Below are 17,742 nucleotides of genomic sequence, written 5' to 3'. Positions count from 1 at the left end.
TAGGCAGAAGGTGCATCATCCAAACGCACAATGTGTTCGTCTGGTATCCCAACATTAGCCCAATAATGTTTCACCCTCTGTCCATTGACAGTAAACTTCTCTCCCTTGGAGTTTAGCAGCACAATAGCTCCATAAGGATGGACTTCTTGGATAGTGAATGGTCCGGACCAGCGAGAACGAAGCTTACCTTGAAACAGCTTCAACGAGAGTTGTACAGATGTACCTGATCATTAGGCTCAAAATTTCTGGAGATGATCTTCTTATCATGATAAGCCTTGGTTCTCTCCTTATATAGCTTAGAGTTCTCAAATGCATGATGTCTAAACTAATCCAACTCATTCAGCTGAACCACCCTTCTCTCTGAAGCTGTCTTGGCATCAAAATTCAGCAATTTAACAGTCCAGGCTGCTTTATGCTCTAACTCCACTGGAAGATGACATCCTTTCCCATAAAGCAGAAGAAAAGGTGTCGTGCTAAGTGGTGTCTTATATGCAGTCCGATATGCCCAAAATGCATCATCTAACTTGGCTGCCCAATCATTTTTTGTAACACCCACTGTCTTCTCAAGGATTTCTTTGATTTGGCGGTTAGAAACCTCAACTTGACCACTAGTCTGGGGATGATATGGGGTGGCTACTCTATGTTGAACTCCATACTTCTTCAACAACTTCTCAAACACTTTATTAATAAAGTGCTGACCTTCATCACTGATAACAATCTGAGGCACTCCGAACCGTGGAAAGATAATGGTCTTAAACAGCTTAAGAACCACAGCAGAATCATTCTTGGGACTTGCAATAGCTTCCAACCACTTGGAGACATAGTCAACAGCTATAAGGATGTACTTGTTCTTGTAAGAAGAAGGGAATGGTCCCTTAAAATCAATGCCCCAACAATCAAACACTTCAACTTCAAAAATGAAGTTTTTTGGCATCTCATGCCGTTTACTGATTTGACCCTTCCGCTGACAGACATCGCATCTTGAGACAAACTCATGGGCGTCTTTGAACATCGTTGGCCACCAAAAGCCTGCTTGGAGAACTTTGGAAACCGTCTTGAATGTAGAAAAAAGTGCAGCATAGTCGGATCCATGACAATGAAACAAAACGTCAGGTACCTCAGTTTCTCCTAAACATATTCTGTAAACTCCATCACTGCAATGCTTATACAAGGTTCATCCCAATAGTATCTCCTAAGATCTCTCAAGAATTTCTTTTTTGCATACCCTGTAAACTTGTCTGGTTCCACCTCTGCAGCAAGGTAATTCGCAATATCCGCATACCACAATTGATCAGAAGTAGTTACAGCAGCCACGTCGTCATCAAACTCATAAACCGATGATTCTTGAACCAAGCGTCGATCGATGCATGGTACTGCATTGTTCGATGCATTCGCCAAGTCTTGTTCATATCGAGATGCAGCATTGATCGATGCACCAGATGTGTCGGTCGATGCATTGCCACGAGTCTGCAAAACTTCTGGAGACAATGTAGCTTGAGAACCAATATCAACAAAGTAGACATTCTCCTCTGGTAGTGAATCATGAATTGGAACTTCATCTTCTATCTTAATCTTTGATATATGATCAGCTACTCCATTCTCTATCCCTTTCTTATCTTTAACCTCAATGTTAAATTCTTGAAGAAGAAGAATCCATTTTAGTAACCTTGGCTTGGCATCCTTTTTCTGCATCAAGTATTTGAGTGCAACATGATCTGTATGAACTATTACCTTTGATCCAACCAAGTAAGAACGAAACTTCTCAACAGCAAACACTACTGCTAGCAGCTCCTTCTCTGTTGTTGCATAATTTCTTTGGGCATCATCAAGTGTTCTACTAGCATAGTAAATAACATGAAGTTTCTTATCCTTCCTCTGTCCTAGCACTGCTCCCACTGCAAAATCGCTGGCATCACACATTACCTCAAAAGGCAAATCCCAGTCTGGTGGTTGAACAATTGGAGCACTCACAAGCTCTTGCTTAATCCGTTCAAAAGCTAAACGACATTCATCAGTAAACTCAAACTTGACATCCTTGCATAATAGATCTGAAAGTGGTCTAGCTATCTTACTGAAATCCTTGATGAAGCGTCTGTAGAACCCTGCATGTCCAAGAAAACTCCTGACCAACTTCACACTATCTGGTGGTTGAAGACCTGTCATCACTTCTATCTTAGCGCGCTCAACTTCAATACCAGCTTCTGAAACCCTGTGACCAAGCATTGTACCATCTCTAACCATAAAATGACACTTCTCCCAATTAAGAACTAAGTGCTTCTCTTCACATCTAGCTAGCACTTTGCAGAGATTATCTAAACATCTCTTGAAAGAAGACACATATACAGAAAAATCATCCATGAAAACTTCCATGTAATCTTCAATCATGTCGGTGGACATCATACATCTCTGAAATGTCGCAGGAGCATTACAGAGACCAAAAGGCATTTTGCGGTATGCAAAAGTACCATATTGACAAGTGAAAGTCGTCTTCTCCTGGTCATCGGGATGAATCAGAATCTAGAAAAACCCGGAGTAACCATCCAAAAAGCAGTAGTATGGATGGTTAGCTAACCTCTCAAGCATCTGATCAATGAAGGGCAGCGGGAAGTGAATTTTCTTTGTTGCGGCATTCAGCTTTTTGTAATCAATGCACATCCGGTGTCCGGTGATTGTCCGTGTCGGAATCAGCTCATTCTTGTCATTCTTCACCACTGTAACTCCACCCTTCTTAGGAACAACATGAACTGGACTAACCTATTTGCTATCAGAAATTGGGTAGATAATCCCGGCATTCAGCAATTTCATGATCTTTTTTTTGACAATATCTTGCAAATTCGGATTTAGCCTCCTCTGATGCTCAATAGATGTCTTAGCTCCTTCCACAAGATGAATCCTATGCATGCACAAGTCCGGAGAAATCCCTACAATATCATCAAGAGAATAGCCAAGAGCTTTGCGAAACTTACGCAGCTTGCTTACAATAAAGTTAGCTCTGCATTGTTAAAGGAAGCATTAACAATAACAAGATAAGAAGAATTTTCACCTAGAAATGCATACCTTAACCCCGCAGGAAGTGGCTTAAGATCAAGCTTTGGAGCTTTCTCAAGGCTCCAATCTGATAGTTTCTCAGCTTGTGAAGAAGTACCAACCAATTTCTCTTGTGCAACCAACTTCTTCACTTGCTCATTTGCATGTAGTAGCTTGACATACCCAGCAGCAATGTCATCTAAATGCTCAGCTTCTTCAGTAGAAGCAACCAATACTCTCTCAAGAGGATCTTCAAGATGCAGCTCTTTGAAAATCTCTTCAGCAAGATTAGACAATGTATCCACATAAAAAGTTTGACCATCTATTGTTGGCCTCTTAAGCAGCTTATCCATGTCAAAACGCATATGCAAATCTCCAACATTAAGACCAATCTGTCATTTCTTGACATCAATAATAGCTCCAGCAGTAGCTAAGAATGATCTTCCCAAGATTAAAGGATCCTTAGGCTCTTCTTCATACTTCAAGACCACAAAATCAGTAGGTATCAAACAATTACCAATCTTAGAACATCTTCAAGAATATCGTCAGGAATACGAACTGATCGGTCAGCAAGGATAAGAGTAATCTTGGTAGGCTGGAAATCTGTCATCCCAAGGCTGAGTGCTACTGATCGAGGCATTAAATTGACACTGGAACCAAGATCACACAAAGATCTAGCAAACCTTTCACTGAAGATTGTACAATCAAGAACAAAACTACCTGATCCAGGTAGTTTTTCTGGGATCTTGTTCTGAATTATGGCACTGACTTGGGCTGAAATCATCATTACTCCTTGCTCAACATTCAAATCCTTAGTCACCATCCTCTTGGCATATCTCGTAAGCATTGGGGAAGTTCTAACTGCATCAATCAATGGCAGCTCAACAATAAGTTTATCGTAGCATTACACTTAGCATCATCAAGCTCTTGTTTAGCCTTCCTTGGGTTCTTGGGAAAATGAACTTTTGGCTTGTACACTCTCTCAGCAACTGGAATCGGAGCTTTTGTAACTTCTGTCTCGGTATGGACATTGCATCAGTCGATGCTTGTGTTGCATCGGTCGATGCTATCTCGCAAAGTCAATTCTTCTACGACCTCTGAGGGTTGCGTCGGTCGATGCTTTGCAGCTACATCGGTCGACGCAGGTTCCAGATCGTCAAACTCATCATCCTCATCGATCAGTTCCTGCAATTCATGGGCTCTCTGCTTCTTATCAGCTTCAGACTGTAATTGCTTACCACTCCTTAAGGTCACAACATTGCAAGAGTGCTTAGGGTTGGATTCAGTTCTTCATGGTAAGAACCCTTCTTGCCTTTTCACAGCTCCAGCAGTTTGTGCAACTTGGCTCTCCAGCTTCTTAACTTGAACATTCAATGAATCAAATTTTCCAGTAAGCTCAGTATAGACATTGTTTGTCTTCCCATTGAATGTTACTGTCAACTGTTCTTGCCCCTGAAGGATCTGCTCAACCATTGCCTCCATCCTACTTTCAATTGTCTTAGGAGGAGGAGATTGGTAAGAAGAGTTGCCATAGGTCCTGGTGTAACCACTGCTCTGCTGCTGCTTCTGATAGTCTTGCTTAGGAATGTAGCCTAAAGAATTAGACTGATAGTTATTGCGCTGGTTATTTTCACTAAAAGACTTGTTGCCTTGCTGATTTCCAAACTTTTGGCCTTGATTTTCATACACAAAGTTGACATCTTCATCTACATTCTGTGAATCTGGCTCAAAAATCTCAACATCTTCAGCAAAATGGACTGAGTTCTTTCCAACAAGAAGGTTATGAACTGTATCCAACTTGGCATTCACTGTAGCAAACTGATTTGAATCATACCCTTCATGTGCTCTTTTCCGCTCTAAGTCTGCATTCTTGGTACAATTGCTTGATGCTAGCCTTTCAATCAACTGTTCAGCTTCATCGGGATACCTTGTCTTGAAATTCCCATCACTAGCAGCATCCAAAGCCATCTGATACCTCCAATCAATACCACTGAAGAAGATACTAATCAGCTGCACCTCTGAGAACCCATGATGCGGACAGTCTCTCTGATATGCTTTGAACCTCACCCAAGCACCTTTTTAAGATTCTGCAGATCCTTATCTAAAGGTGGAGAGCTTAATCCTCAGCTCATCAGACATCGCATCATCATAAAATTAGTTCAAAAATGCCACCTGATGTCATTCCAGGTATTCAGAGATCCTGGTTTGAGTTGCCTTAGCCAATGAGAGGCTTCCCCAGCAAGAGAGTAGGGGAAGAGCTTGCAATATAGATAATTCTTTGTGACTCTATTAGCCTTAATTCTGGTGACTATATCCTCAAAATTCTCAATGTGGTCTAAAGGGTTCTCATGTGGTAGATTCTGGAAAGGTCTTTGGCCATCAAGAGCAAAGTAGGCAGGCTTCAACTCAAAATCATTCCTGGGAAATGGAGGAGGGACAATTGTGGAGCGGTTCTCATAGAACAAGTCTGGTATGTTGAAATCCGCAAGAGTCTTGACAAACTCTCCATTGTTTTCCCGTCTAGCCTGAAGGTTCTGCTGGTTGTGACCTTCCAAATCCGCACCGTTTCTGGCATTGCGTCGATCAACGCCAATGTTGCGTCGGTTGATGCCTTCTTGGTTGCATCGATCGATGTCGTCATTGCGTCGCTTGACGCCACGGACATCTGCCTCAACCACGACGAGTTCTTCCTGAATAACTCGTCCTTCAGCATCAAGTTTCTGGCCTTGCTCGTTGTACACATGACCCTCTTGATCCCTCAAAACTCCAGCCTCATCAGGTCTCAATATGAGTGTTTTGACCATCTTCACTGACTTGGCTGCTTTTGTGTTTTCACGCTCTAGTTGTCCTAACTCTTGGTTTGTAAACTTAACAACTGGACCAGTAGGATTTTTCCTAGTGCTAGGCTTAAGCATGTACCTGAAACACACAAGAAAAAAGAAACAAAAGCGTGTGAGTGAAATAGAAAAATAAAAATTTAGACAAAACTAAAGACTTTAATCTAATGGTGAATCAAAAGAGTCCCCCACAACGGCGCCAAATTTGATATGCTCTAATTGTAATACCCTAATATTACTAACAACCTTGCAGTTGTAATACTCTAGAGGTCGAATCCACAGAGACTCTAGATCACACAATAGACTTATTAATCTTTTAATTATGCTAAATCAAAATATTAAATTAAAAACAATGCAGAAACAAAATCAAAAGGTGTTGTAAATTCAAGAGATTAAAGAGCTAGACATAGGAAATTTCTCAGGAAATTACAGATTATTAAATCAATAAATTAATAGGATTCAAACAATTTAAATCAGATCTAGAACTCTAAACTCTTTTGTAAAATAAGTCAGTTCTCACCACAAATATTATCTAAATTTAAAACCAGAAAATCCAAATCTCTTTGTAAAATTCAAGGTTAAAAATCAGCTTTTAAAACAAGTTTAGATTGTTCACAAAATTATTAAATCAAATCTCTTTGCAGGAAATAATTTTGCTCATCAAAATGTTTTATCAGGAAAATCAATTATACTCTCATATCAATTTATTTTCCTAAGGTATTAATTTTAGGTGATCAATCAAGAATTAATATGAAGAACAACCTAAGATGAAGATCACACAAGATAATGAATCCTAAAAATAACAGATCTAATAAACCATAAAAACCCTAAGAAAAACCCTAAACCTAACAAGAAAACTACTCAGACATATTCAATGAAGAACAAAACATAATTCTGAATAATATGCAATAGATGTTAAAAGACTAAATAAGGAGTTTATGAATCTTCTCTCTACAGATGAAATCAGATCCGTCTCTCCAACTGCTCTCAAAAATTTCTCTATCCAAAAAGGTTACAGAAAAATAATATTTGCTAGAAAATAACTTAGGTCTTAACAATGACCATAAAAATCCTAAATATACTCTAAAACACATCTTGGGCCTTAATTGCAAATAAGGGACTTGGGCAAATTTTGTAAATCTTCTAAAGCTTGTGGAGAAAACTTCCGATTCGGCTTTTGGGCACTGCATCGATCGATGCTTAATGATGCATCGACTGATGCATACTCTTGAACTCGTCTCTGACCTTCGTTGATCAGCCTCAATGCTTTGATTATGCTCCAAATCACCCTTTTTAGCTCATTTGCGTTCCATCCGTGCCAATGAGTACCTAAACCTATAAAGACTCAAAAAAAACCTAGAAAACAAATCAAAAGACTCAAAAAACACACTTATACCATGGTTAAAAACCACAAAAACCATGATATATCAATTTGCTAAGTAGGGGGTTTATGCCTAACTATTATGTATGGTATGAACATTGTGAAGATTATGATGTTGTTGGGGAAGGAATTAGTAGTCATTATGCTAATAATACAGATTATGCTAGTGCTATTGAACCAATAGGATTAGATGGAGAGAATGTATACGATGAGATGGTGAATGATGCCTTTCATGGTTCTGTACCATATAAAGAGTATCATGAACATGAAAGTGGAAATGATCATGTTCATGAACAACCCACCCAAGAAACAAAACGGTTTTATGATATGTTACCTGCTGCAAACACTCCATTGTATGATGGATGTCGGGAAGGGCAGTCGCAATTATCGTTGGCAGCTCGGTTCATGAACAATAAGGTCGACTACAATTTGTCTGAAAATTGTATGGATTCATGGACAGAATTGTTTACGGAGTATTTACCAGAGGGTAATCAGGCAACCGGTTCATACTATGAGAGGGAGTCTTTGATGCGAAAGCTAGGATTACCGTGTCATATATATGATTTCCCATCATATGGCATGTTGTCAGGATGGACAACACACAAAAGATTAGCTTGTCCAATTTGTATGGATGATACAAATGTCTTTTAATTGCCAGTTGGTAGGAAGACATGTTGGTTTGATTGCCACAGGAGATTTCTTCCTGCTAATCATCCAATGCGAAAGGATAAAAAACACTTTCTGAAAGGTAAAAACGCAGTGAACGACTATCCACCACAATATTTGACGGATGAACAGGTCTTACATGAGCGTATAAGAAATATCGAGCCGCCAAAGACATCTGACTGCGGAGGAAATGGGCATGAAAATAAAGTGGATGGCTATGGAAGTTGGCATAATTGGCACAAAGAAATCATCTTGTGGAAGCTCTTGTATTGGACCGATCTTAACTTACGACACAATCTTGATGTGATGCATATTGAGAAGAATATTCTCGATAATCTCATGTACATTGTTATGAATGTGAAAGACAAATCAAAAGACAATGTGAGGTCCCGCTTGGATGTTGCAAGATTTTGTGATCGAAGTCAATTACATGTTGATACTGGTGGGAGAGCTCCTTTTCCTATTTGGAGATTGAGTGCGAAAGAAAAAAAAAAGCCTACTTCAATGGGTCAAAGAAGATGTTAAATTTCCAGATGGGTATGTAGCTGATTTAGCTAGTTGTGCAGACATCAAGGCTCAGAACTTTTCAGGAATGAATAGCCACGATTGCCATGTCTTTATGGAACGATTGCTTCCATTTGTGTTTGCAGAGTTGTTACCACGTGACGTGCATTTTGCATATATATATATATATATATATATATATATATATATCAATTTAATTTTATATATATGTCAAGATTTTATTTATATATTGTAGGGATCGGATCATTTTTCCGTGACTTAAGCAGTTGATCATTGGAGCTAAGTCACGTCCAAGTCCTGAAAGCGAATATTGTGATGATTTTGTGTAATTTGGAGAAAATATTCCTACCTTCGTTCTTTGATATCATGGAGCACCTCCCTGTACACCTACCATATGAAGCTGAACTTGGTGGTCCAGTCGAGTAAGGTGGATGTATCCCTTTGAAAGGTTTTTCTAAACGCTTGAAAGGGAAGTCGAAGAACAAAAGATATCCCGGGGGATCAATCGTTCAGTCATATATTAATGATGAGATATCTTACTTCTCATAACACTACTTTGCTTCAAAATTTCTACAGCTAGTAGAAGGAGGTATTTCATACTTACAGTATAATATATAATGGTCTTTTAAATTAACATGAAAGGCTAATTAAAGTTTTAAATATTTTTCAGGTCATTGCGATATGATGCGGGTGAGGTTCCTGTATATCTAGTACTTGTACCGGATATATTCACTCAATTCAGTCGTCCTAGTGGCCAAATTACAGAGTTTTGGCTGTCTGAGAAAGATAAAAAATGCGCACATGCATATGTATTGCGAAATTGTGATTAATTTCGTCCCCTAGAGAGGTATATGTTTCAGATTTATTTTTATAGCGATTTCTCTTCAATATATTTATGGATTAATTGTCTTCTATATGTTGGGAAAATAGTGTGTTGGACGCTCAAATTCGGTATGAATATCCAGAACTCACTGACGATGAAGTCACATCGAAAAGAGATGAAGATTTTAGTGATTGGGTTCGCCAATATGTAATTATATGTAAATAAATTAATATAGAAAAATATTTTACTGAATGGGTTCGCTTCCGGCAATTTATATTTTTTTTCTTATGTAGGTGTCTATAATAAAACGTGTTCAAAGTTTTCCTCCATGGGTTCATGAATTGGTTGAAGGTCTAGAAAACAAATTCAAGTCGTGGCCCATGTATTTTACCAGAGGTTACATGTTTCACACGCGGGAACACGGGCAGACCAAAAAGACAATGAATTATGTGGTATGTGTCCGAGGGCAAAATTATTCTGAAGCATCTATGGAGGATGATTTTTTTGGGACCGTTGAAAACATAATCGAGCTCGAGTATCCTGGCATTATTAACCTAAAGATCACACTTTTCTACAGTGACTCGTTTGACCCAACAGTTGGCAAAGGTATCTGCATGACAAACGGAGGCATCGTAGACGTGCTTCCATCAAGAAAATAATGAAATTATGAACCATTTATTTTAGGTTAAGTTTCTTTTCATTGAATATTTAATATATTTACCTACATACGTATATAGATTATTAAATATATATTAATTTAATATGTTCTGTTTCTTTATATAGGTTCTCAAGCTGATCAAGTGTGTTATCTGTCATGTCCATACACTAAACGACCTCGCAATGGCTTACAGTGTGCAAAGTCAATCCGAGGAATGTTGTTCAAGGGAAGTTTAACGAAAATGACTTGGCTATATTGCAACAAACTGTTATTGAGGCAACTCCGACTTTAGTTGAAGAAATCATCATTGAGAGTTTAGTCGACGGGAATCATCAAGATGAACCAATCGATTTTTAAATAGAAGATGCTGAAGGAGAAGACGAATTTCAATGTAACTTGTCAACATCTGATGATGAAGATGAAGATGAAGAACTTGCATACGAAGACTAAATGTGCATCTGATTTGTAAAATATTGTCTCTATGTGTGATTTATGTTAAAATAAAATAAACTTATTTCAATTATAGTAAACCTTAATAGATTGATTAGTCCGGCAATTTGCAAGTAGAATTAGTATCCATAAATAAAAATATAGTCACAAAACAGTCGCACATTAGCGACCGTTTAGTAACTAAACAACTTTGCAACTGTTTTGCGACTGTTATGCAACCACAAGCGAATACCGGTTTGCGATGATATAGCGACTAACACCTGAATTAGCAACGTTACTGCGACTCTTTTCCCACTCTTGATATTTTTGTATCTTAAATTTCATTTTTGAGATGTATGTACATCCTTAGTTATACATTTATACTTGTATTTGACTGAATTTAGTCACTAAAACTTTTTGAAGGTCATAAATTTCAATGTTAACAATAAAAACATGCATGTGCTCCAAAACCATCTTTGGAAAAATATGTCACCATGGAAGAATGTGTAGGACTTTAGGAAAATGTAAATCTTTTGTTTTAAAAGCAATGTTTTACATACTCTTTACTACTAATATGAGTGATTTATGGATGCAAATAAGCTCATAATGTGTGAAAATTAAACTTTTAAGTTGACTAATAACATATAGTCACAAAAGAATAACACTTTGCCACCACGTTGCAACTGTTTTGCGACTGTTATGCAACCATTGCTACTTTTTTTGCGACTATTTTGCTACTTTGTTTTGGCGGTTTATGTTCCCACCACTAATTTGGTGAAAAATTGTCTAATTATTTACGCGTTCTTTTTCCCCAAAAAAAAATTATTCTGCGACTCCTTTGCGACTAAGTTTCGTTAATAACTAGGCAAACACTTAAACGTTTTTACACTTCTTATTTTCTTTTTTCAATCGATCTAGGGTTTTCTCTCAAAAACCTCTCCACTCAAAAAAAAGAGAGAAAGAATTGTGTTCTCTCTCAAACACATTGATCTCTCATTCTCTCTCAATCTCTCAATCATTTCTCTCAAACCTTTCTCTAAATATTTTTCTTCTTCTCTCTCTCTCAATCATTGTCTTCTTTCTCGATCTGATGCCTCCTAAGAACAAGGGTTCTTCCAGAGGTCGCGGTGCCAGAACAACCACCGGTGTCCGAATCTTCGATGGTAGCAGATCCTCTTCTCATTCGTCGAACCCTTTTGAACGCACACACTCTGCGACACAGTCTGCAACCAATTCATATCAAAGCCGTCCTTCACATTTTTCGCCGAAGATAAATCTAGGGTCGATAAGTAGTCCATCGCCGACTACAGATCCACCGTTAAGGACAAATCCACCATCGAGGACAAACCTACAGTCGAGTAGTCCTCCACCACGGAGGATACTTACACCACCTCCGATTCCTCAACAACCGCCTCTTCCTGTTCCTGACCCTCAACCGCAACCGGAGCTTGTTCCAGAGGAAGATAACGACAAAGAAGAAAACGAGGAGCAACAAAACCCTAATCAAAATGTCAATCACTACCAAGATCTGTTGGATGGTTTGCTAGCTCTTCCTGGCTGAGAACATCTACCACTCCTGTCTGAGCATCCTATCCCTAGAGTCGAAACTCTATGGTATAGACAATATACTCGGTTGCTTTAAGTGTCTATAACTGTATGTCACATAGAATCTTAAAGCATGAATGTGTTCACTAGTTTGCGGTAATAGGTTCACTAATCGGTTGTTGTTTGATGTTCAATAGTTTGATCATGTTCAGTAATCGATTGATGTTGATATTCAATAGTTTCAATAGGTTATAGGTTCATATTTCCAAGTAGACTTACTCAGTTAATGTGACAACTCTCTAATTTATATGTTTTAGGCATCCTTTTTTGTCCATATTTTGTATTATATATACCCTAACCTTAGCGTTTTTAGGTCATTAACTATAGGAATCCACATTTAGGGCATTTAGGGTGTTGTATTATTGTATTTACACATTTTGGATGAAAATAGGTGCTTTATAGCCTAAACTTGGGAGAAACAAGGTCAAATCCGAGCATGTACCTGAAGGAGCTATGGAGTAGGAAGAACAGTCTGAACCTTAACCCGATCGAAGAGAATCCAAGGGCAGGAAGAACAACCCGAAGACCTGTCTGAGGAGTAACCCGACCAGGCGACCACATCCTCGAGCACCGCCTCGAGCAGACCCTCGGGCAGGACTGGGCAGCTAGGTTTAAAGGGTTTCCATATATAAACCCCCTCTTCTTCCTCTCGCCCTAGCACGCTGCAGACCCTCAGAACAGAGAGTGAGAGCTTCTAGGAGAGAAACTGAGCGATCCAAACTCTTTTCCACTTTGTTAGGATTAATTTTCATATTCTTTTTGTTATTCTTCTAGATTTCGATTATGTATTCTTCTACTCTAATTTCAATACAATTCACTTTTCGTTTATATGTGTTTTTATGTTTTCTGCAATGAGATCTGAGTAGTGAAACAAAATTTCTAGGGATGGGATAGACAAATATGTGTTCTTGATCGGTTAGGATGTCTTAGCTTGATTGTTTATGTTATATAAATTCCTTTCTAGATTGGTGTTCTTAATGCTATTTTCAGACCAAGAGGTTGAGAGTAGATCTAGGGTGTTTTGCCATCGAGAGATATTGTTGAAATGCTTGAATCAATCAATGCTAGAGATTTACTCACTTAACCTAAGAGATTAGATGGAGTTTATTGACAATAATGAATCGGTTTGTATTGCCTGCTTGGCCATGTTTCTCCAACGAGAGTTGGGTAGGAGAGTGATCAAGGTTGATTGTTTCTATCATGAGAGTGTTTTAACAAGGTTTTAGAGATTCATTGTCTAGGAAATATTTGCTTGAGACATGTAGGACATCCATACTGGTCAGGAACACTTAGGAGTCGATTACCCCATCCTTAGGAGCTTTCGTATCTTGATTGTTTACTTTTTTATTCATAACTCGACCCTATACCCGAACTGGTACTCGATCACCAGCTTCGTGTACACCTTCGAGCTGTTCCTACTCTTCTTCTTTACCCGATCACTCCATCCGATCCTGTACTCGAATGCTCGCATCGAGTACTTAGGTCGTGTGGTTCTTGTTTATTTATTTTCTTTTAATTAGTTTAGGATTGTTAGATCAAACCTAAACTATTGCTTGGCTTAACTTGTTTGTTCTGATCATATCTTATCTGTTGGCATGACAACCATTTGGATTGAGAACCCTTTGTACTACAACTGCATAGGGAATTGATACCCTGGGTGAAAATCCTAATATCATAATGTAACAGGTTTAACCGGCACAAAGGAAAGCTTTCTCGAGTCATTGCTGGAATCTTTAGGAGGAAGTTTGATGGACCTTACTACAGCTGGAAGGTTACTCCACAACACATTCAAGAGCGATATTTCAGGACATTTGTGGTAAGTCAAATAATTGTTTTGACACTCTTATTTCTGTACTATATATATATATATATATATATATATATATATATATATATGAATTTGTATTGTTGCTAACTAAAATATTTTGTGGGATTGTAGCGGAAGTATAATTGGGATGTTGGGATTACTGAGCTCGTTAAAGAAGGTTTCTTAACAATAGCCAAGAAAAGGATGAAAGGCATTTTCAGTCAAGCTAAGAGGAGCGGTGTACAACCACCATGGATTGGTGATAAAATATGGCCGATTATATGCGAATATTGGAACACTCCTGATGCCATTGAGAGGAGTGAGAATGCTTCACAGTGTAGAAACTCTACTCGTGGAGGTCTTGGAGTGCACAAACACTTAGCTGGTCAGAAATCATATGTACAAATTAATCAAGAAATGGTAAGACTTCTCTTTCCATCCACTTCACCTCAAAGTTTTTCTATTATTTCCATGATTTAATGTGTTTCACTATCATTGTAGGAGGAAGAGCTGGGGCGTCCTGTATCATTGGTCGAAGTGTTTCTTAAAACACACTCGGCCCGATGGATCATTTGTAGATCAAAAAGCCAAACAAGTTGCTGACACTTATGAGAAGACCATCGAAGAGAGACAATCTGAAACGGACGATGATGGTCCAGATGGTTCAGAGAGTTCAACACATCGGACTCTTTCCCTTGATAAAAGAAATGAAATCTTCCTTCAGGTAATTCGTTTATGTCTTTTGTGTGTGATTTTCTTTGTCAATTTTGGTTTCTTAATGTGGATGATGATTGATGTTGATTCTGCGCTTAAAAGTATCCTATTTTATTTAAAATTGTTTAATGAGCTATGTTTAGGAACCTAGAATATTTGATGTTGATTCTGGACTTCGTTTTCTGGTTTGTGCTGATTAGCGAATGTTTATCTTTTGGTTTAGTGTACTCAAACAGATATCAAAGATAACCCATTTGGCCTTGGATCACTTGTTGAGACACCAAGGAAAGGAAAAAGGAAAGAGAGTTATGCGAGCTCTTCTGCAGCAACTCTTGCAGAGCTTCAAGATCAACTTCGGCGCAAGATATTTGAACATGAGTCTGAGAATGCACGACGTGATCAGGAACACCGAGAGTCTCAAGCTGTGATCAACAAGCTTGTCCTCTTCATCTCTAAAATATTCCTGGATACTCAGCTTTTATGGTTTCTCCTCCTGCAGCCACCCAACCATCTACTGCGTCTGCAACCATTGCACAACCCATCGATGGAGGCACCACAACAGCCTCCAGTCCAGCTGCACAACCCACCGATGGAGGCACCACACCAGATGCCAATTCCCCTACCTCTAATACTTCTTCCAACTGAACTTCTAATTCCCCTTTCCTTTATTTATGAACTTGCTTTTGAATACTGTTTCTTGGATGTTTAGGATGATCTTTTTGTTTAGGATGATAAGTTTGCTTGTGTGGTACTTTAAATCATCTTTCCTTTTGATTATTAGCATTTGAAATTCTCAAATTAATCAGATTTAGGATTGCTAAAACCGTAAAACGTTACTGATTTGTGACTAAACCAATTCAAAAAATGTGACTATTTTGTGATTAAACCAATTCAAAAAATGTAACCATTTCGCGACTAATCCAAATTACAAAAGCTTCAATCCTAGTGGCACAATAGTTACTAAAAACGAACTCCTTAGCGACTACAAAACCAGAGTCTTAACTTAGTCACAATAATAAAAGACTAATTTGCGACTCAAATGCTACTACAATTAAACAGACTTCGCAACTCTTTTGGGACTAATAAGTCGTCCTTAATCAGTCGCTAAACCCAGATTCCACAGTTAATCCCAAAACGGTCGTAAACATAGTACTGTTATATATAGTCACAAAATTGTCCCTAAGTAGACTTCGTAGTGGTTTAATCGGAAATGTACAACTATCAATTCTAATCACATATTCGTCGCTAATATACTACTATATAACGGAGTCCGTAATCCGTCAAAAATAAGCAACCTTGTTGCGACCAACTTATTTTGCGATCATCAAAAAGAGTCACGACTAATGAGCAACTATAGTAGGAGTGGAAAATAGCATGTTTTCTTGTAGTGATTTTGACAGATTATATTCACTTTATATTGCATAAATATATAAAGTCGAAAAACTGTAGATTTTTGTTTTCATATCAAAATCGAACAAGCAAGCAGCTTATAACAATCGTGTAATTAATCTGATCAAGTATTATTGATTACGTATGACATTTTTCAGTCTAGGAAGGTGTTTCCAAACATTTAGCCATTTAGGAATATTTACTAAAAGTTTGGAGACAGTTTACAAAATTTCCAGAAGAGTTTCCTAAATTTTTGAATATCGCTTTTAAAGAACACAACATAGCCGATAAGTTTTAAGAGTGAACTACTGTCTCCTAACGAATAATCACCAAAAAATCTCTTTCTAGAGAATTATTATTGTGTGGTTTAACTTAAGTGTATTTTCAAATTGTAGATTTTTCGTAGAGAAAAAAAAAAGAATATATACTAGGCATGGTTTTTGGGTACTTATTTTCTTTTTCTAATGTAGGTGCTGGTTCAAATTTTCATATCACTTTGGTGGTAAACAAGCAATTTCATTTTAGACATTTTACTCACCTTTAATTAGTTTCTTGGGTTTGTCCCAAAAATAAATTAGTGTCTTAGACCACCTCCAATAGAGGTTATTATTTTTAGACTCTTATCATTTTTTATTATTAAATTTTGTACTTTTTAAAAATGAAAACCTTTTGAAGGTTAATTAAAATTATCTCCTTCAAATGGTAAACAATACATGTCATATTTTAAGTAAATAGTTAAATTTAAATAAGCATAGTTTTTATGAACAAACTAGGACCATATGCAAATATATATATATATATATATATATCTACAAAAAGGTATTTTTAACAATTTATGAACAAACTAAAGAAAGATAAAAATTGGATCAAGGTATATATTTTCTTTTTATATATATATTTTAATGATATGTGATTGATGATCATATTGAGTTTAGTGAGTTAAGAGTGAATCAAAGAAAATTAAAGTTTTATTATTAATTTTTAAGAAAATTTTCTATTTTTTAACAAAGAAATTATACAATTACCAACAGATGTCATGTAGGAACACATTTTGATTTTCTTTTTAATTTATCAGATATATTAATTAGAAAGAATCATGTAATCAATGATTTTTGTTATGGTAAATAAAAAACTTTTAATCTCTTTTAAAAAAACTTTAACACATGTTAGGACTGATTTAATAAGAATATGAATATATGTAAAAAAATAATTCTTAATTCACTAAACAAAATTTTGTAGATAAAGATTAAAATAAATTTTACTTCAATACAAAATCTTCATTCATTTAATAATAGTCAATCTTAAAATTAGTCACAAACTCCTAGAGAAAATCACCCACACAACGCAATTCTTGTTACTATATATATCTGTAACCCCATAAACGAATTCTTCAATAGAAAAACCTCTTACATAAGCTTTTAAACAGAGTAAAAAAGTAACCATGGCAAGAACTGAGGTGTTGGGGAACCCATTCGACATCCTGTTAAGTTTGAAACCATCAGACGTGCTCAGTAAGACGCTAACGATATCGAAAGAGCAAGTGGAAAAATATATACTCCCTCACTGGGGTAAAAGTCGGTCTAAAAAATTGTCAGAACCGAATGAGGTGGTACTTGTGGATCTGTGCGAATATAATTCTGAAATTACAACAGTTGTTGTAGTGAAAAGAGAAACAGATGGAAGTTTCAAACTAGACGGATGGAATAACGTTATTGAAAACAGAAAGCTCAAAGCTGGCGATAAAATTGGAATTTGGTGGGATAAGTTAAATAAAAGGCTTAATTTTATCGTTTGGTCGACTGACTGAACCGGACATCATCACAACATCATTTACTCGAATATGTTTATCGGGTTTTGTCATGTGTTATTGAGTCCGGCTAG

General features: G+C 37.2%; 1 protein-coding gene across 1 annotated transcript; it reads left to right on the top strand.

The window, feature by feature from the left end:
• The first annotated feature begins 17,302 nt into the window (after nt 1-17,302).
• Nucleotides 17,303-17,668, top strand: LOC147940939 (putative B3 domain-containing protein At4g12617). The gene has a single exon (XM_087458322.1). It carries the CDS (start codon nt 17,303-17,305, stop codon nt 17,666-17,668), a length of 366 nt encoding a protein of 121 aa, XP_087314448.1.
• The last annotated feature ends 74 nt before the right edge of the window (nt 17,669-17,742 follow it).

The sequence above is a fragment of the Camelina sativa genome, chromosome 7 (assembly GCF_030686135.1).
Source record: "Camelina sativa cultivar CO46 ecotype springtype chromosome 7, ASM3068613v1".
In the NCBI taxonomy this organism is placed as follows: Eukaryota; Viridiplantae; Streptophyta; class Magnoliopsida; order Brassicales; family Brassicaceae; genus Camelina; species Camelina sativa.
The sequence above is the reverse complement of the archived record's forward strand: the minus strand, read 5'-3'. Positions and strand labels throughout refer to the sequence as shown.